The sequence below is a fragment of the Solanum pennellii genome, chromosome 10 (genome assembly GCF_001406875.1).
Source record: "Solanum pennellii chromosome 10, SPENNV200".
Classification (NCBI taxonomy): domain Eukaryota; kingdom Viridiplantae; phylum Streptophyta; class Magnoliopsida; order Solanales; family Solanaceae; genus Solanum; species Solanum pennellii.
In genome coordinates, this window is record NC_028646.1 from 66,619,700 (window position 1) to 66,641,123 (window position 21,424).

At 33.2% G+C, this 21,424-nt stretch overlaps 2 protein-coding genes across 2 annotated transcripts in view; both read left to right on the top strand.

Moving 5' to 3' along the window:
* LOC107002746 (V-type proton ATPase 16 kDa proteolipid subunit) overlaps positions 1 to 3,346 on the top strand; it is a 5,974-nt gene extending 2,628 nt beyond the window's left edge. The window contains exon 3 of the mRNA XM_015200900.2: positions 2,908 to 3,346. Within this exon, the coding sequence (XP_015056386.1) occupies positions 2,908 to 3,040 (133 nt within the window). The 3' untranslated portion in view covers positions 3,041 to 3,346. The remainder of the gene's footprint in view (positions 1 to 2,907) is intronic.
* A 3,635-nt stretch (positions 3,347 to 6,981) lies between these two features.
* On the top strand, positions 6,982 to 8,064 carry LOC107001504 (putative disease resistance protein RGA3). Its single transcript, XM_027912149.1, has one exon. The coding sequence runs from the start codon at positions 6,982 to 6,984 to the stop codon at positions 8,062 to 8,064; it is 1,083 nt and encodes a 360-aa protein (XP_027767950.1).
* The last annotated feature ends 13,360 nt before the right edge of the window (positions 8,065 to 21,424 follow it).

The following is a 21,424-nucleotide window of genomic DNA, read 5'->3' on the forward strand; positions in this document are numbered from 1 at the left end:
CCACTACCCCCCCACCCCACCACCACCACCACCCCAAAAAAATAATAATTTTGATTTTAAAAAATATTTTCAATTTCATAAATTATTTTAAAAATAAAAGATGTCTCTCAAAAATATTTTTCATTCATAAATGAAACACAAAATCATTTCCGGAAAATATTTTCTACACACCAACCAAACATGAGAAAATAAGTCCAAAGTCTACTTGTTTTCCAAGAAAACATTTTCTAGGAAAACATTTTTCATGGAAAACATTTTCCTCCATGCCAAACACACCCTTAGCATAATATAATTATCGCACTCAAGGGTGTCATCTAGTAATCAATGAAGTGAGAAGAATCGTGAGTTCTCGGGTACAAATTCTAAAGGAGGCATAAAACACAAGGTGATCACTTTCCATGTACCTAAGCTTAGGTGATCCAACTTATCTGGTACTTGTGTTGGTAGGAGGTATCAGATACACAATGAGATAATCTAAGTGTGTGCAAGTTGACATAGACACTACAATCAATAAAAAATAGTAGTGTTCCCATTTCAATTGGTTTGACCTATTTTTACTTGACACGGTGTTTAAGAAAGCTTTTTTTGAATCTTATGGTATTAAAATAAGATACGTCAAATGTATCAAAATTTTCATTAATCTTGATTCTTGTGGTTTAAACTAAAGAGTTTCTAAAAAAGGAAAGTATCTTTATTTAAACAGACTAAAGAAGAAAATAGGCCAAACAACTTTCATCTTTTTAACTTAAAAATAATACTTCCGTCTTATTTAGCTTAAAAAATAATGGAAAAATGCACAAGTACTCCTTAGACTATGACCGAAATCCTAGAGACACACCTTAAGTAAACTAAGGTCCTATTAAAAGTAGGAATGAGCAGAATGCACATATATACTGACTCCAATTCCAAATGCTTATTTTACTTCCTCTATTCCAATTTATGTGGTAGAGTTCGATTCATCATGAAGTTCAAGACAGACTTGGAGCTTTTGGGTTTAAACCTGCCATGACCATTTTGTGGTTATCTCATGCCATTAAAGGATCATATGAGATATCCAAAATTAAATTGTTTCCAGATATCGAAAGGCACCATTTTTTTTGGGAATGATGTATTAAGGAAATAGTACCACATGAATTGGAATATTGGAGTTGTTTGTTATTGCTTAGTATTAAATATCGAGTTAACCCATTGTGTCCCATTATCCTTTGATAGTTAGAACATTTGTCTTCCACATGATATTGTTTTGGTTTTTAAGTGTTGAACAAAGTTATATTAGTTTTGGAAGTTCAACATTACCATGACTAGAAGGTGATAAAGCAACATATCAAATGTTATATTGGTTTTGAAAGTTCAAATTTTCAAATGAAAGGTTTGTCCATAAGTTTTTTTTTTTGATGATCGTGGTATCCGGGCTAACTTTTGTGCTCCTCAACTAATTCCACTGGATGCATGCTACGTCCCAGCTGTAACTGTCTACCAAGGCTAGTACAAAAAGGAAGAATCACCTCGTGTTTTTTGTCTAAATTGAGTTTTGAACCTTAGACCTTAGGGTTCTCAACCACTTCATTGGCCACTAGACCACACCCTTGGGTGCAAATGTTTGTCCATAAGTTGAGCTAGTTATACATCTTAAATTGCTTTAACTTATGAAAAGGTATATTGTGTGTGCAATGTAATCTCATGCACTCTTGAGGGGCTTGCATTTGTGTTTTCTTAATTATTGCTCTCGAAATCTTAGGGATCACTATTCAAAGAATGTCTTTTCTTGTTTGACTTGGGTCAGTGACATTCTTCCTTTCTTGAAAGATGTATACTTTCTTTTCGGCTGTTTAAAGTGTTGGTGTATGCTTTATATGTAAAAACACCATTCTTCTTTTTTGCTCCCCTTTTGAATATATACTACTTAAAAGGTAACATGTCACTTCTACTTTTTAGAATCTCAAAGTTGTCAAAAAATAACATCTTCATCTTCTCCGATTGCCAGGAATTGTAGGAGTGTTATTTATGATTATTTTGTTCTCTTTTCCCTCTTCTTAGAAAATAAATTTTAGCGACAATGTGTGCTGTTATTTCTTTTCTTACATTTGCAGTTTCAAGCTGCTGTTAAAATTCATTGACCTTTTCCAGTCCATCCAGATTAAGTTTTCCCATTAAGTTAAAAAACAAAGATAAGCACCAGTCTCATCCTGCATCAGTCGGGGGATAGCTGTTAACATAATCTGTTAGTTGATTATTTTGTGACATTCCTGAAAAGTAAACCCTGCTTTTGGGGCTATACCGGGTTTGTTGTTGTATTCCTGAAAAGGAACTTATGTAACATAAAATTAAAGAGAGACCTGAAGTCTTTTAGAAGCATTTCTCCTAAGAAAGTAGGAAGCGAATAGAAAAGAAAACAACATTCTTGCATTTCAATCCCAGTGGTTAGTTTAGGCTCAATGGTTTTCTTTGAATCTTGCAATTTTTGTGGTCTAAGGTGTTGACTTGCAGAGCGAACTGTCCCAGATGAAGGTGCATGCTTGCAGTTGATATAGTTGAAATATAGTAGGGGTATATTTAACAGAATGGATGCCTTCCATTCATTGCTCTGCCCTAGGATTCCTTATCTCCATATCTTTTAGCCACTCGTCAACTCTTCACGCTCAGTTATTGTTCCCAGCTTATGGTAATATCTATTACATGTTAGGGGAAAAACGTATAACTTCTGGAGATCACCCATTAAAACTGTTTAAATTCTTTTCCTTTTATTCTCAAATCTATATGACTTTGCAGATTAGATATTACATATTCAGCTTAGGATTGATCCATTCTATTCACTTTGGTTGGGATGGCTTATTTGTATTTCTGTTAAACTGATCGTAGCTTTATAAATGATTCCTATATGTGTACTGAACAACAATCATTTTCTAGGGCTAATGCACAACAACCCAAGCTTTTTGTTGGGATGATCCTCATTCTCATTTTCGCTGAAGCCTTGGCTCTTTATGGGCTTATTGTTGGCATTATCTTGTCTTCCCGAGCTGGGCAGTCTAGAGCTGAGTGAAGTTGACGCACTGTAAGTGAGACTTCAGAAGATCAAGACAGCTAAAGCCTAAATTCAAAAAGTATCTATTACATGTATTGTTATTTTATGACACCACAGTTGCCACTTCAATTTGTTGGTGTTATGTGCTGTTTGTAGAAATAGGAATTCATTTTTTTCTACTTAATAATAGCTAAAAGAGCTGTGCAATTTGGTCTGTATTTATTGTGTATTTTGCACTCATTATTTGTGAAGTCTGAGAACTATTTCTTTTCTAAGATTTTTGCATGTATGAACTATTTTTCATCTAGTATATCATGTTTACTATGCATCTATGGGATTGAATTTGAATATTTCTTCGATCAACCAAATTATATTTTGGTGGTACTTACTTGAAGGTGCATATTGGTGCTCAAAATGTATTCGTTATTTATAAGTAAAAGGTATTAATCGAGTGGACTCAGGACACATCAGTTTCAACTTGCAATTAATGCATTTCTTTTTCTAAAATTATTTCTAAATCACTTTAAAATATTTCATATAGAATACATGAGATACATGTGCAATGTACGTGTTTTTTAAAAAAATTAGTACGTAGAGAAGGATGAACCTATTATCCAGCTTCAATTTATGCGCCACCTGGCCCATGGACAACCAATATTGTGACCAACACTTAAGGGGTCTTAGTATCAGAAATTTGTGGCCTAAATTATTCAGGAGCATAAGTTATAAGGTGGGTGTAGGGACTAGATTATGTTCTTTCCAGACAAATGGATAGCCCGGAGTTCACTCATGGAGGATTTTCCAAATTTATTTTTTTACGGTGGCAACCCTGAAGCATCTATTGCTGAGAAGAATGGAATATCATCTTTAGGAGGCTTTTAAATGACTGAGTGGCTGAGAGAGTAGCCATCTTACTGCAAAGATTAAATGATTTCTCTAGTTTAAATACTAGCCCTGATATAATCAGATGGAGACGTGAAAGGGATAGAAGTTTTCTAGTTGGATGATTGTACAGAAGAAATTTGATGAGACGTGATAGGGATGTAAAAATAATAATAGTTGGATGATTGTACGGAGGAAATTTGTCCCCACAACTCGGAGCATTTCTGACCTTGGAAACAAATATGGAAATCTAATATCCCTACCAAGATCAAGTGTTTCACATGACAAGTATGTAGAAGAGCATGCCTCACTCGAGAAACTGAAAAAGAGAGGCTTCGCGATTGTCAAGGTGCTTCTTTTGCCATGAAAAGGAGGAAACAAATAGTCATATGTCTCTTCATTGTAGAGTGACTTCTCAGGTGTGACATATGTTTCTCAATCTCCTCCAAAAACCACGGGTAGTGCCTGAGCATACAACAGATCTTCTAACCTGCTGGGTGAGGAAAGGTGGGACTTAAATACAGAAAAAATGGTGGAGCCACTTGTCCTTAAATTTCGGACATAGATCATCTTATTTACTTATTTTTGTGTCTTTAATACTCTTAGACTTGGTATTTTGAGAACAAATGTCCTTGATATGATGACTTTCAGGTTTTGGGGATAATATGTAATAGACTTTAGAGGTTTATTTGATTGGTTACTTTAATAATTTTTGAGCTTCTGCATTATTGTTGTTATTCGTAGTTGAACCGTTGATATAATTTGGGGTTGAATTCATTGGTTCGTTCACTAAGGAGGTGAAGTGTGGGTGCCACTCATGACTTGGGTCGTGACAAACTTGGTCCCTTCTTGTATATGGTGGTCAATCTGGAAGGAAATAAATGATAGATGTTTTGAGAATATTACTAATCCAATGCAGAAAGTAAAAAAAGAAAACTGCATTAACACTTCATATTTTTGGTGTAAAGAAGAGGGTATAGATGAGGTAGAACAGCTAGTAGACTTCCTAGGCTCTCTGTAATTAGGATTACTTGCATTGTAATTTTTTGATGGTTGACAGCATACCCGCATTGCTGAAAAATACAACTTTACCTTGCACAAAGAAAACATGTGTAAACTTGCAGAAAGCACGACTAGATTGACAAGAAACAGAATAATCAACAATTCTGTAATTTAACAAAAGCAAACACAGAGAACCTAAATATAGCCACTTGGTTAGCAAGAGCATTTGTATCTCATTATAATTGTTTCTGAAACATTAGGTAGGACTACATTATAATCATATAAACAAATATCTCTTGTGTGCTTTTCATCATCAATCTTGTATGGTGAAAAAGGAGATTGCTCAATCTAATGACTCTTTTTATCTAATAACCGCTCTTGCAAAACCTTTTTCACTTTATTTACTATGTACATTGTATTGTACGTATCATTCTGTATCGAACCATTATTGTCATTTTTACACTCTATTTTGTCTCGTTATTAGGGAAATCTACACATGGTTTACAAAGTCCAAATATGAATTGCTTATTTATAAAAGACGAAATGGCTTGGGAGATCCTTGTACTTATATTGATTTGTAAACCTAACTACTTAGGCTACATCTGTAGATATGTTGACTCCAGATCAGGTTCTGTTGCTTGGGATTGAACTATGAGTAGAGGAAATGGAGTCGTCATAGTGGAAGAAGAAAGTGGGATTTCTAAGGCATAAAGTAGCTCGCGGGGAACTTGAACTTGATTTCACTATGATCACAAAACAATATTTTGTTCAAAACAATTTAATGTAAAAATGTAAAATGATGTGGCAATTTTAAACTCAATTTAGTTTTTTTATTCGGAACTCTTGGTCTAGCTGATGGCCAAATCGATCTTTTGTTCGAGGTTCAAGAGGAAGAAGAGGAACCATTGATACAAGTCTACATATCATAGAGCTGGCAGCGGAGATGTACAAGTTAGTTAGTGGGTGATGTTCAATAACTAGTTGGTGCCCATTAGTTAGTTACAATTCTGTTACAAAAGTCAGTTGAATGTTGAGGAGTAGTTAGTTGTTTATTAGTGGATTAGACCCATATATACCAGGTAAAAGATTTCAATTGATTCATTGAATGATAATACATTTCTTTTTCTTGTAAAATTCTATTTTCTAATATCTCGGCTTCCAGTCGTGAATTAGTATCTCAGTTCTTCAAGTTCAAAGCTCATAGAATTGTTCTTCTTAATTGATGCTTAATTGACTGTCGTTGTGCATTAACCACCGCCAAATGATGCTTTACAAAAGTATGGCAGTGTGATTGATAGACGCAATGAGTCTGGAGTGGCTTAAAGTAGTGTGTTTGAACCACTAGGTGATGCCTGATATAGTAAGTGCACTGGGTTGACAAATCATAATGAAGTACGAGGGTCTTTTAGTCATCTCTCTTTTACTGTGTAGTATAAATTATTGCCATCCTTTTAATGGTCCACAAACAGCTAGCTAAAGAAGACTTGTGCAAAAACGTTGAGAAGACTTTGTGAAGGAGCAAACACAACTATGGTCGATCCTGTAATTGGTGCTACAGTTCAAGTTTTGCTAGAAAAATTGCGTTCTCTTACTATTGAGGAACTCAGTAGCTCAAGGGACTGCAAGAAAGATCTGGAAATGCTTACACAAAATGTATCCTTGATCCAAGCTTTCATTCATGATGTTGAAAGACAAGTTGACAATCAGGCTGTGAAACTAAAGATGCTTGAGAGAGCTGTTGAAAATGCTGGAAATGTGTTTGACGAATCTAGGTATGGATCTATCAAAAGACAAGTGAAAATCCGAAACAACCCAATGAAAAAAGTCAGTGATTTCATTTCTCATACAAATTTTAAGAGCAAAATGTCTCGAAAAATCAACAACATCAATGAAGAGTTGAGGTCTATCAATAAGCTAGCCCAAAACCTCGGTCTCCAATCACTGGTGGTTCCTCCTCAGCAAATACTACCAATTTGTGAAACAGATTCCGTAGTAGTTGCTTCAGATGTTGTTGGTAGAGACAATGATACTGCACCATTCCCATAGTGGGTATAGGGGGTTTAGGGAAAACAACTATGGCTAAGAATATTTTCAACGATGAACAGATCAAGGAAAATTTTGAAAAGAGAGTTTGGTTGTGTCTACCTAAAATGTCAGAAACAAAGAGTTTTCTTCAACTAATCCTCGAATCCTTGACAAAGAGAAAAGTTGAGGTCCAAAGCAGAGATATAATAGTTAAGACGCTACAAGATGAGCTGGCAGGAAGAAAGTATTTGATTGTCCTGGATGATTTGTGGCGTGTTGACTCTCCATTGTGGGATGATTTTGTGGACACCTTGCGGGGAATAAATACATCTCGAGGAAACTTCATTATCGTGACTACTCGTATGGAACAGGTGGCGTCCACAGTAACAGCAGTAGGTCCTCATAGCTTGGAAAAATTAGCAGCAGATCATAGTTGGTCCATTTTCAAAAAAAGAGCGTTTATTGAAGGGGAAATTCCAGAGGAAATAGTGCGCATGGAGAACAGGATTGTGGAAATGTGTAAAGGTCTACCTTTGGGTGCAAATGTGTTGGGAGGCCTCTTACGCAACAAGGAAAAACATGAATGGCAGGCAATTCTTGATGGAAACCCCCTTGTTGCAGGTGAAGATGATAACGGAGAAAATAGCATAAGAAAAATTCTAAAACTCAGCTATGATTATCTTCCATCTCCACATCTGAAAAACTGTTTTGCTTACTTTGCAATGTTTCCAAAAGATTTTGTGTTTGAAAAGGAACAAATAATCCAACTCTGGATGGAAGAAGGCTTTCTCCGTCCATGTCAAGAGACCACTGTAATGGAAAACATTGGGAACAAGTTCTTTCAACTCTTGTTGCGAAATTCCTTGCTGCAAGATGTCCAGTTAGATAAGCGCAACAATATAACACACTGTAAGATGCACGATCTTGTGCATGATTTGGCTAGGGATGCCTTAAAATATAAACTATTTGATTTGAGGGGCGATGGTGGAGAAAATCTTTCTCAAGTGCGATATCTTTTATGGGACTCACCAAGTGATCAAATAGATAAGATAAATGAGCCAGAATGTTTGTGCACACTGTTTTGGAGAAGCAATTATATATTGGAAGATATGCTGCTGAGTTTAAGTACTTGAGAGTTTTAAATTTGTCCAGTTCAGGAATTAAGGAGTTGTCAGACAAAATAGGAAAGCTGATACACTTGAGATATCTTGATCTCTCGGACACTAAGATCACAACCTTGCCCCACTCCATTTGCGAGCTTTATAATTTGCAAACATTTAGATTCTACAAACTCGGTTCACTCTTGGCACTTCCATATGAGATGGGAAATATGATAAGTTTGCGACACATATACTTCTGTTCTCGGTCTCAGACGCCACTTAACATGGGACAACTGACTTTCTTCAGACCCTACAGTATTTCAATGTGGGTTTAGGGAAAGGTCGTCGAATACAAGAATTAGGTCATTTGAAGAACCTTAGAGGTAAGTTGAGGATCAATGGTCTCCAATTGGTCCGTAATTGAGAAGTTTCGCGAACAACATATCTACCGGAGAAACTGAATATTTACAAGCTGGAATATTTATGGTCCCACGAGGAATCAAAAGTACGTGCGATCAATGATCAACATGTGTTGGATGGTCTTCAACCGCATCCTAACTTGAAAACATTAGAAGTGAAGAACTACTTGGGTACTAGATTTCCTTCATGGTTCAGTGAAGAATCGCTACCAAATTTGGTCAAGTTGAAATTAAGTGGTCGAAAAAGGTGCAAAGAAATTCCACCGCTTGGCCAACTGAAGTTCCTTCGGCATCTTGAGCTGATAGGAGTCGTTTAATTGGAATTCATCGGACCTACATTTTATGGTGTTGAGGTTAATGATAATGGATCGTGCAGCAAAATAAGTGTTCCCATCATTGAAAGAACTTCTATTGAAAGAACTTCTATTGAGTGGAAGGGACTGGAATTGATACCAACAACAAGAGGGGTAAGAATGTTTGCTAATCTTGAGAAGTCGAGGATTAGGTATTGTCCATTGTTAAAAAGTAGTCCGAATCAATTTGAAATCCTACGTGAATTAGAGATTATCAGAGTTGATAGTAAAATACCATTGTTGAACTTGTGCAACAACTTGACATCTCTCAGAAAGTTAAGGGTCTATTCTGTGAAAGAGCTCACTTGTTTACCAGATGAGATGCTACGCAACAACGTTTCACTTCAACACCTATGAGTCTCATACTTGATAGCAAAAACAGATTCAAGAAGCAAAAATAGAGAAAGAGAGGCAGTAAACATGGAAAGAAATTTGCTTGATTGATATTCTTCAATGCTGCTACTGCAATCTTTTTTATAGCAAAATAAAAAAACAGACTTGGACTAAAAATTAGGAATTAGCTTACAAAGCTTTCTCCTGAAAACTAGACAACAACCCACGTAAAAAAACAACTTCCTCAAGACCAGGACAAACCTATTAGATAGGAGTCTTATTTACTACCAGCTCATAGTTAACTAACAGGACTCTTTTAATACTAACATCCTCCCTTAAACTGAAAGCTCTCATGCTTCAGTTTAACTTCAACTTCTTGAAATCTTCCATAGTTCCAATTCCAATCAACCTCCTCAAATTTTGGAAAGGAAAAAACCTGAGAGGCTTGGTGAAGATATCTGCCAATTAGTCTTCACTTCGGCAATATTTCAACTCTATTGTTCCTTCATCATTGAGATCTCACAGAAAATAATATTTCACGTCTATGTGCTTGCTTTTTTCGTGTAGCACATGATTTTTTAATAGCTTGATGGCTGAGTTGTTGTCGAAGAAAATTGTAGTTGCTCTTTCTTTTTTGAATTGTAGTTCTTCCATAATTCTTCTTAACCAAACAACTTGACAAACACAAGATGTAGAAGCAAGAAATTCCGCTTCAGTACTCGATAAAGTGACAATCTTTTGCTTCCTGGGAGACCACGAAATAGGCCCCGTGCCTAGCATAAAAATATAACCAGAAGTGCTCTTTCTCTCGTCTTGATCTCCTGCATAGTCGCTGTCCGCAAATCCAATCAAATCTGACTTTTCTCCTTTCTGGTAGAAAATGCCAAAATCTTTCGTTCCTTGTAAGTAGCGAATAGTTCTCTTCGCTGCTAACAAATGCATCTCCGTTGGACTCTCCATATATCTACTTAAAAGACTTACTGCATAAATAATGTCGGGTCTTGTGGCAGTTAGCTACATTAAACTGCCCACAATTTGTTTGTAAAGCGTGCTATCCACCTTCTTTCCTCTCCCATCTTTGTTTAGTTTGAAGCCAAACTCAACTGGTGTGTTGGTGGGATTACAATTCAGCATCTTGAACCTGTCTAAGATTTCTCGCGCATACTTCTTTTGGAAAATAAATATCACATCATCAGATTGCACCACTTCTAATCCAAGAAAGTAATACATATTACCAAGATCAGACATCTCAAATTCATCCATCATAGACTTCTTGAATTCCGCAAACATGGCACTATCGTTCCCAGTATATATAAAATCATCAACATATAAGCATACAATAAGCATTTTTGCATCATCCCAATCTTCACAAAAAGTGTATGCTCATATGGACACTTTTGAAAACCCATTTTCAGAAAAGCCTCAATGCAACTATACCAAGCTCAGGGAACTTGTTTTAGTCCATAAAGGACCTTCTTTAAGCGACAAACTTTATGCTCATTTCCAACATTAACATAGCCAGGAGGTTGTTCGGTAAATACCTATTCCTGCAAATATCCATGTAGGAAAGCTGATTTGACATCCAACTGGAAGATAGACCATGAATTTTGCGCCGCCAATGCAATTACCATTCTGATGGTATCATGCCTTGCAGCTGGAGCATAAAATTCAGTGTAGTCCACACCGTACTCGTGCTTGTATCCCTTAGCCACCAATCACGCCTTATATTTGTCAATTTTGCCATTTTCTTTAGTTTCGTCTTGTAGACCCACTTGATGCCAATGGTTTTCTGCTTCTCAGGAAGATCAATAAGCTCCCAAGTATCGTTCCTCTCAATAGCTTCAACTTCAGCATCCATCGCCTTTCTCCATTTTTCTTATCTAACAACACTCTCAAAAACCGTAGGATCGCAGTCTGCAAACAATGCAAAATGAGTAACTGTATCATCATTTACCTCAAATCATGTTACCTCATAGTCTGACATCCATGCAGGCCTTCTTAAAGTACATCAAAGTGACTGAGCTGCTGAATCAGTTTCTTGCAAAACTGCTGGAAAATTACCACCAGGTGTTTCTGTAATTTCAACGGTTGTAGTAGCATAATCCTCTGAATTTCAAAGTATTGATCTTGATCTTCGAGTTAATTCTCAAATAGGACTGGGGTAGGCTGCTGCATATTCCAATCCCAAGTAGTTTCTTCATCAAAAACAACATTTCGACTGATCACAATCTTTACTGTTTGTGGATTAAATAACTTATATGCCTTGGATGTTTCACTAACACCAAGAAATACACATTTTTCACTTTTATCATCGAGCTTCTTCCTTTTCTCATCTGGGATATGTGCATATGCAATGCACCCAAAAATTCGAAAGTGATTTATAGCAAGCCTTCTTCCACTCCACGCCTTCTCTGGAGTCATGTTCATAACTGAAAATGTAGGACTTCTATTCAAGACGTGAATGCTCCAAGTTATCGCTTCTGGCCAAAAACTCTTTTTCATTCTTCCATTTGCCAGCAAACTCCGAACCACATTAAGGATGGTTCTATTTTTTCTCTCTGATACACCATTTCGTTGTGGTGTATAAGCTGTTGTAAGCTCTTTTCTAATGCCATCATATTCACTAAAATCATCAAAAACTTTAGAGCGATACTCGCCATCACGATCCCTCCGAAGATTCTTGATTTTTTTTCCTGTCTCATTTTCTACATGAACCTTGAAGCTTTTAAATGCTTTAAAAGCCTCAAATTTTTCATGTAAAAAATAAACCAAGTTTTTTGAGAAAAATCATCAGTAAACATAATAAAGTATCGTTTACCTCCATTAGAAACTGGTTTGATTGGGCCACAAATGTCTGAATGTATTAGCTCCAAAACATCATTGGCTCTCCACGACTTTCCTTTTGAAAATTGAGAACGATGTTGTTTGCCAACAACACATTCCTCACAAACTTGTGATGGAATTGTAATTTCAGGAAGACCTATCACCATATTTTTTGTTGGAGAACTTTTAATCCCCCAAAACCCAAATGATCATATCTAAAATGCCACAACCATGACGGGTCTCTAACTTCTGCTTTCAAACAACAGTGACTATTCTGTATCTTCAACGGAAACAACCTGTTTGAACTCATTTTCACAACAACAATAGCTCCTCTAGTAGGATTATAAATCTCACATGCACCTTTCTCAATAGTTATAACATATCCTTTTTCTTGCAATTGACCCACACTTGACAGATTGCTTTTCAAAGTAGGAACATAAATCACATTTGAGATTGTTTATTCAAAACCATTCTTGGTTCAAATCTTAATATCACCCTTTCCAATTGCACTCACACTGGAAGAATCGCCGAAACTAATTGTTGAGCGGAAGTCTTCATTCAAATAAGAAAAAGAAGACTTACTTCCACACATGTAATTGCTGCAGCCTGTATCCAAATACCAAACGTTTTGTTCAAGTTCCTTCTCTCCTTGGACTGTCATCAACAATGTCTCAATTTCATTACTTTCAGCAAAATTTGACTTCCCATCTTGTCATTAGAGCCTGGTATGACATTCAGACTTATAATGACCAAATTTGTGACATCGATGGCATTCTACTTTGGATTTGTCAAAATTCCTTCCTCTGCCTTTACCATGGTCATCATTGGCTCTAAAATTTCTATTGTCGTCTTTGCTTCCTTCATCTCTATATCCTCGATCTCCTCTTCTTCTTCCTCTTCCTCTACCTCTACCTCTACCCTTCCTCTAAAATTTGAGAAACGAGTATTAGTAGAAGCCTTCAAAGCCTGCTCTTCGGAAGATGAACTGCGGTTCATTTTTTGCTCATGTACCAATAAGGAACTTTGCAACTCGTCAAGCGATAACTCGTCTATATCTTTTGACTCCTCAATGGAGCAAACGACATAGTCATACTTCTGCGTCAGAGAGCGCAATATTTTTTCCACAATTGTGACATCAGTCATTTTTTCACCATGAAATCGCATTTTGTTGCTAATCTCCATTGTTCTAGCGCAGTAACTCATTGCAGACTCTCCTTTCTTCATCTGCAACGTCTCAAAATCTCTTCTCAAGGTTTGAAGTTGTGCACGCTTCACTCTAGCAGTACCTTGATACTTTTTCTTCATCAAATCCCAAATATCCTTAGAAGTTTCTTTGCAAAGAATAGTTTCTAGGATGAGACGATCCATATCTTGAAAGCATTTAGTTCTTTGCCTTCAAATCTTTCAACTTTCTTTCTTCGAACTCCGCCTTTTGAGCATTCGTTAACGCTTCGCCTTCCGCCGGAGATACAATTCCGTCCTCAACAATTGGCTAATATTTCTTTGACCGCAAGAAGTTCTCCATCAGCATACTCCAATGGTCATAGTGACCATAAAAACGTGGAATAGATGCTTGAACGTAATTGCTCTCTGAAGCCATAAGCTAGTAATATTTCTCTCTATTTATTTTTTTGGATCTAACCTGGCTCTGATGCCAATGATAGCAAAAACAGATTCAAGAAGCAAAAATAGAGAAAGAGAGGCAGTAAACGTGGAAAGAAATTTGCTTGACTGATATTCCTCAATGCTGCTATTGCAATCTTTTTTATAGCGAAATAAAAAAAAGACTTGGACTAAAAATTAGGAATTAGCTTACAACGCTTTAACCTGAAAACTAGACAACAACCCACGTATAAAAAAACAACTTCCTAAAGACCAGGACAAACCTATCGGATAGGAGTCTTATTTACTACCAGCTCTTAGTTAACTAACAGGACTCTTTTAAGACTAACAATACTGCGGTGATTTTCATGAATTCCCACAAAACTTGTATAATCTCCGTTCTCTTAAGAGCTTAATGATTGACAGCTGCACCAATTTCAGTTCCTTTCCTGTTCCCATTGGAAAGAATTATTTGACTTCCCTCCATGTTTTCATTTATACAATTGTGATGGATTGACCAGTTTGCCTAGTGGAATGCTAGAGCATTGTCGTTCTCTGGAGTCTTTGAGGGTCCTCTACTGTAACAATTTAGTTTCCTTCCCTTTACATGTGGGGGAAATGACTTCACTTTCATGTTTGAGTTTATCACATTGTCCCAACTTGATTAGTGTACCCGCAGGGGGCCTTCACCGTATCACTGGGTTACGGTGTTTGGAAATTGGTCCTTTCTCAGAGATGGTGGATTTTGAGGATTTCCAGTTGATTTTTAATGGCATTCAATCTCTTCATGCAATGGAGGTGTGGGGACAAGTGCACTGGAATTCTTTGCCCTATCAGCTTATGCAACTATCTCACCTAACAGAGATACGAATATATAGACTTGGAATCAAGGCTTTTCCTCATAGATTTGGCAACCTTACTTCTCTTGAAAGATAAATGCTAGTTGAGTGCAGACGACTACAACATCTGGACTTCTAAATCCCATGACAAAATTACGATATCTATGGATAAATGATAGTCCTTTGTTAGAAGCTCTTCCAGATGGGCTCGGCAACCTTGTTTCTTTGCAAGGGTTAGTTTTAGGGAAATGCGAGAGACTAATGCATACGCCATCCAGAGATGCCATGGGACGCCTCCCAAAATTACAGAATCTAAAAACTGAAGGCTGCCCAATGTTAGAAGAAAATTGCACAAATCGGAGTGACTCAAACTCCCAATGGTCCAAAATTTCCCATATTTCAAAAATCAAACTAGGTGGAAACATAATTCAAGACTTGCGTAAGTTTCTGTTTCTCTTTCAATTTCAGTTTCTGAGCTGCATTTTTAATTATCATTTTCTGCGAGTACTCTCCTCCATTCTCCTTTTAGAGTTTTCCAAACATTTTTTTGTTTCACTTGAAACAAATTTATGAATATCTATTTAAGTGTGTCTTTTCTCATTGGTTATTAGTTTCAAGATAATGCTAGAACGTTGTTGTGGGTGGCATTCGAAGTCAAAATCCATGGGCGCCAATTACATTGGATAAACTTTCATTTAGAATGATGTAACAAGTTTGTCATTTCACTCTCATGACACAAGTTTTCTGTTTAACAGGGTTGGTTATGTACGACAAAGAAACCACCACATTTCTTTTGTTGAAGAATAGAATCTTCAGCCGTAGACTCTTTCATGAGCATTTGGTAAAGACTGCATAATCTCTCAACATTTTACTCTTCTAACGGGGATACCAACAACTATTAAGTACTAATATACAGTCGTTGATTTGTTCAATTGAAGCTATTCTTTTATGTACGGGTATGTTTTGATAAATGTCCGCTCAGGTACTTTGTTCAAGGTAGAAAAGGTATTGGTGGATCGAGCCATCAAATTCTTTCCATGAGCTATTCATGACATGAAGCTAGAAGGTTATCGTCATTACTGACTGCAACTTAAGACTTGAAAGCTATGCGGAAGTATGAGGTATGCCCAAGAACAATTTCGTCAATTTTACTTTTCAGCTCCTTTTTCTCGTTAAAATACTGAAACGTTTAACAAGTATTATCATTCAGCAATATAGTTTTTCTCTTAATCCTCAAATATTATTATACACTTCATTATATAGGATGATTCTGGTAAAGGAAATTGTTCTTTCTCTTTGAAGAAAGTGAAGTATTTGATTGGCATAACCATTTTAGTATGCATAGGGTTCTTGGCATAATACATAAATATACTCTTTAACTTAATCTAATTTTATATTTATGCTCTCCAACTTTGAGTGTGCACAAATAGGCATTTAAATTTATATAAAATTAAACAAATAGACACACGAGTTCTACGTGTCACAATACACGTAGGAGACAAATTTCCATTTAGGATGTCATGTAGGACGTTTGTGTCTATTTGTTCAATTTTATACAAGTTTAAGTGTCTATGTGTGCACACCTAAAGGGAGGCATAAATGTGAAATGCAGCCAAGTTAAAAAACATATTTATGTATTGTGCCTAGGATTCTTAGGTGCAAGACAGATTTGGATTCCGTTGAAGGTAGACGCTTTGTTCACAGTCTTCAACATTATTTTAATTTTCAGAGGACAGATTCAACCTTGTGGACATTGGAGCGGAGATATTATTTAGTAGGATTTGACAGCAGAAGCCTTTAATTTCTTGCACCAGTGTACATGCCTTAAGAGTTTTTGTTTCCATCAAACATTTTGAACTTAATACTTATCTGCTGCATCATTGCCTAGCTAGTTGATAGCTTCTTTAATTTAGCTCTGCGTTTCCTCTTCAAGTTTATCTTAGCCTTTTAATTCCGCATAATAATCAAAGAGGATAGATGTCGGTCCATGTTTCAGTTGGGCCAGGGCATGAAGGAGATGTTAAAGTGGGTAAAAGTCTCATATTAGTTGAAAATGAACTACTGGTCTGTAATGTTTACGTGGACTTAGGCAATCCTTCAACTAGTTTTTTGGTCGAATTAGGCCTAAATGTCATGTGTTGTTACACCAAGAGTCAAATTTCACTTTCGTGAAGAAAACAACTAAATAAAATTAAATGTGTACCATTAAAGCTTAATATATTCAAAATGGTTATGTCGCTACATTCGATAAATCTCATGATCTAGTTAATATTTATCATAAATAAAATACATGAGGTCATATCTATGACCCCATGAATATCGAATTTTCTAATCTTAGAAGTAAGTCTTTCATTTCTTATAAAAAAAAAAAATTGGAGGAGGAACAAACATCATCAACCGGTATGGAGCAAACATTTATGTATGAAAATAAGATGTGTCTTAATAAACCCACATTATTATCTGATGACAGTATTGAATACTTTTATATTCAGGTTAAGAAATATATAATTGTATTTATATTTTTAATTTATAATATTGTCATTAATCTAAGAAATTTGATGAGCTTAACTTTAATTTATTATATATTTTATTTATTATTTAACTAGAATTTGAAGACGGACTTAAAAAAGACAAAGAGAATGATATACCTGTCAACTTTATCATATAGAGGTGATACATCCCTCGTTATAAAAATAACTCACATATACCCCTATCGTTACAAATGGCTTACATATACCCTGATCATTCAAAATTGACTCACATATACTCGTACCGTTATAAAAGCAAAAAATAATAATAATTTCTTTTTAAAAAATCATTCTTTGATCTTTTTCACACAGAAATTATTTTTTGATCTCTCATTATTATTACTTGAGCCTTGTATTCTTATTTTATTTTTTTCTTTCATTTTTTAGTATAAAAATAAGAGAAATGGAAAGAAATAAGTGTAAATGAGAAAACATTAAAAAGTTAAAAAAGAATTTAAAATTAATTATTTTGTCTATATTGTAATTTAGATTTTATAAATGTAAAAAAAATGTTTGTGGCATTTATGATAAATTTTTACAATAAAATAAGTGAAAAGAAGATAAATTTGACCATCAAAACAATAAATTCAAATTAGTAGATAAATAAAAATAGTCAAAAGAAAAGAAACACGTGAGAAGAATCAAATATACTCCTAAATGAATTATCTTTTTTTAATAAAAACAAATAATTTAAATTATTTTTTTTCACTTCCTTTAATAAAAAATGATATAAGTGAGTCAGTATATCAATAGTAGGTAAAGTGTCCCTTAGGAAGACCTAAGAAGATTTCTATTTTTTCAACTTTATTCAAGTTAAAGTTGTAAATCAAACCGTACTTGTTATTTTAAGTAATTGTATTTATATCAACCATAAGTCTTCTTTTTGTCTAAAATCATCTTTCCAACAAAATTAACCATATTCATCATTTTCCTACAAAAATTAACAAACATAATTTTAGTATTGAAAACTAAAATATATAATCTACATGCTTTTTGCTCTAAAAAGTTACCACAAAATCTATCTTACTTTCAGTACTTTACAATCCTAAAGTGTGCGATCCGTTTTCTAGGGATCACTAATATCTTGATCCTATAATAATCTTTGCACATATAGATATAGGGTTGCATAAAAAATATATATATGGAGAAAGAACAAAAATTGAGAATGAATGAGATGGACTAGGATAGAAATAATTTTGACTCATATAGTGCACTAATTTAATGCTCTATATGACTTTGAAATTTAACGGTTGTTAAGATTTGATCCGTTGCTAGTACACTAATTTAGTGTGCTATAAAAAAATAATTTTCACACATCAATCAATCAATCAATATATATATATAAATGGGGACCATAGAGGAGGTGATGTGTCACCTCTATATGGCCTCCATTTATATTTAGCTTTTTCCATCTTTTTTTTAATTTTTTTTAATTATATATCATAAAAAATTACTTAAATTTATTACAAATAAATATTTTATTAATGGTGGATTATTTATAACAAAAACTCTTCATATTTTTTATTTATTTATCTCATTTATAATTAAAAGAGAAACATAATTTATTTATTTTTGACTTTTTTAATTTAAATTAATTATTTTATTGTAAAAATATACTACTTTATTTATACAAATATACAAATAAATACTTTATTAATGTATGAACATTTATAAAAAAAAACTCTCGATATCTTTTTTCTATTTGTTTATCTCACTTCTAATCATGAAATCATATTATTATTATTTTTACATTTTAAGTATTTTTATTTTTATTTTTGAATTTATTCACTAGGAGTTACTACCCATGACTTGCCCCTCTTTAATTTTTACTTTTAATAATATTCATGACTCTCATAATTTTTATATTCATAACCTCCAATTTAAATTTATAAGTTTATGTGTCTTATGGAATTCCTTTATTTTGCCTATAAATTTATATTAGTTTCATGAAGATTCACATTCACAATTATTCTTTCTTTTTTCATCATATAAGTTTGATTTGTAGCAAAAAAAAAAGAAGTACATGAAGGTAAGAAATACTTCATTGAAATTTTTATTTTTTATTTCCTCTATTTTTGTCTATATAAATTCGTATTTGATTTGTGAAGGAAACTAACATGTAACCAAAAAAAAAAGTACATGAAGTTAATAAATATATCATTCTCAAGTCCTTATTTTTTCATTTCCTTTATTTTGTCTATATAGATTCATATTTATTTTCATGAAGATTCACATACAAAGTTATAATTTCTCTTCTTCATAATACTTGTTTGTGAATTAGCTAACATGTAACAAAAAAAAAGTATATGAAGGTAAGATATATTTCATTCTTAAGTCTTTCTTTTTATTTTTATGTACTTAGACATGCTTTCTTAATATATATTTTTATGTTTGTATTATAATTTATCAAGTAAGTATGATTAAAAAAATCTCTTTAATTCTTAACAATGTTTTGTCCGTATGCAATTACTCTTTCTAATAGTTAGTTTTCCATATATAATATAGTTTGATTATAATATTTGTTAGATTTCAAGAAATAATTATTATTTAGTATTGTTATTACTATTGAAAAGATAATATATTAAATATGGTTTATATGTCGTTCTTTCTTTTGACATAATTATTTTTAATTCGTGTATGCTTTTTTTTATTCAGTTGGTTGCATATATGAAGAGTTTGACATATGGATCAAAACATGATGGCGGATCTCTTTGCAAAGGAAGATGGTACAAAGAAAAAAAATGAAGCATAATTAGAGATTATTTTTTCACTTTGAAATTTATTAGCAACTTAGTTACTTTTGCTAGAGTTTTTAAAATTTTGATTTATGTAAATAATTTAGCTAAATGTATTATATTGTCAATGCTAATCATTTGATCCTTTAGTATTCTATTTTCTCTTTGTTATGAAAAAAATAAATATAACTATTTCATTTTAACAACAACAAAATTTATGATGATTAGTTTTACTTTTATTGTAAATTATAAAAAGTAATTGAAAAATATATTATTATTTTCATGATGTCATTTTTTGCGTATGTAACAATCTGTCGTCGTTCTTTTTGCTTTGAAATGTATTTATAATTTTTATGTAGTCACCAATTATTATATTTTCTCTGTTCATTTTTTGTATTTTCACACCTTATTTTTATTTTTTTATTTTACAAATAAAATCAATACATAATTAGTAATACATTTAGTGGCTAATAAAATTATACATTTGAATTATTTATAACTCATGTCTCTTCATCTTACTTGTAAAGTTTAATACTAAATATGAATCATGACTTTATATGCTTCATTTTTCGTAAATCTTATAAGTATTTAATTAATGTTTAAAAAATTATAATAAGCAAATGTAATAATAAAATAAAAGAAAACAATTTTGTTTTGAGAAATCAGAGTTTGGATAGAACATCACTACTCCTAGAAAAAATAGAGAAAATTAAAACATCTAAAATATTTTCAACCTAATACAATATATTGTTATTTTAACATATTATCCCTTATTCCATTTACTTCACCACGGTGAATATTTTGTTCTAATATATACATATACAAAACAAATAAATATATTTTATATGTCTTAAAAAAGTCTATGATATCGCAAACGGGGAAAAATACAAATATTATCTATATATTCGATACTAACCTAAATATTATATATTTCATATTATTAGCTTATAAATATTTCATATAATCGCGCGAAGCGCGAATAGTTTCGCTAGTTATTGGTATAATCTGTCATTAGTCATGTAATCATTATGATAATTAATCCTAGGTTATCAAAAAACATAATATTCCCTAATCAAAAAATTAATAAGATTCATATAACTCCATGATGATTAGATGCCATATGGATTAGCATTTAATTATTTTCTCTACTTTTTTAATTTAAAGTACATAAAAAAGAGATTGGAAAGATCATATATATACTTTTAGGAGGGACTTAATTAATCAGTTAATCAGATGCTAAATCCTCTAATGATGAATTAATTTATTTGGATTAAAGGAATATTAACTAACAAAATAAATGAAGCATAGAAGGAATCTAATTCACATCAAACATACAGTATATCTTTTACTCTTTTCATTTTTTATTTATTGAGAAAAAATAATGTTAGGTAAAATTTTACTTAATATTAATTGTTACCACGCCACATGATTATTCTTAATTTTAATTAACATCAATAAGTGTGACAAAGAATAAAGAAATTATATATAGGTTTAGTTGCTATATAGCTAGTCAATATTACTGTATTTTAGTCAAATTAAATTAAACAAAGACTCATGGAATATTAATTTAATTTGCACCGTAAGTATAAGAAACAGATTTTATTTCTATTTTATATGAAATAAAAAGGTTATTTTTTAGAACATGTTAGAAAATGAGAATAATCGTTATGTCATTGTTTTAACTCAATTTTTGAATTGTATAGCACAAATTACAAAACAATAAATCAATATGCATATATTATTTACCTATTTACGCGACAT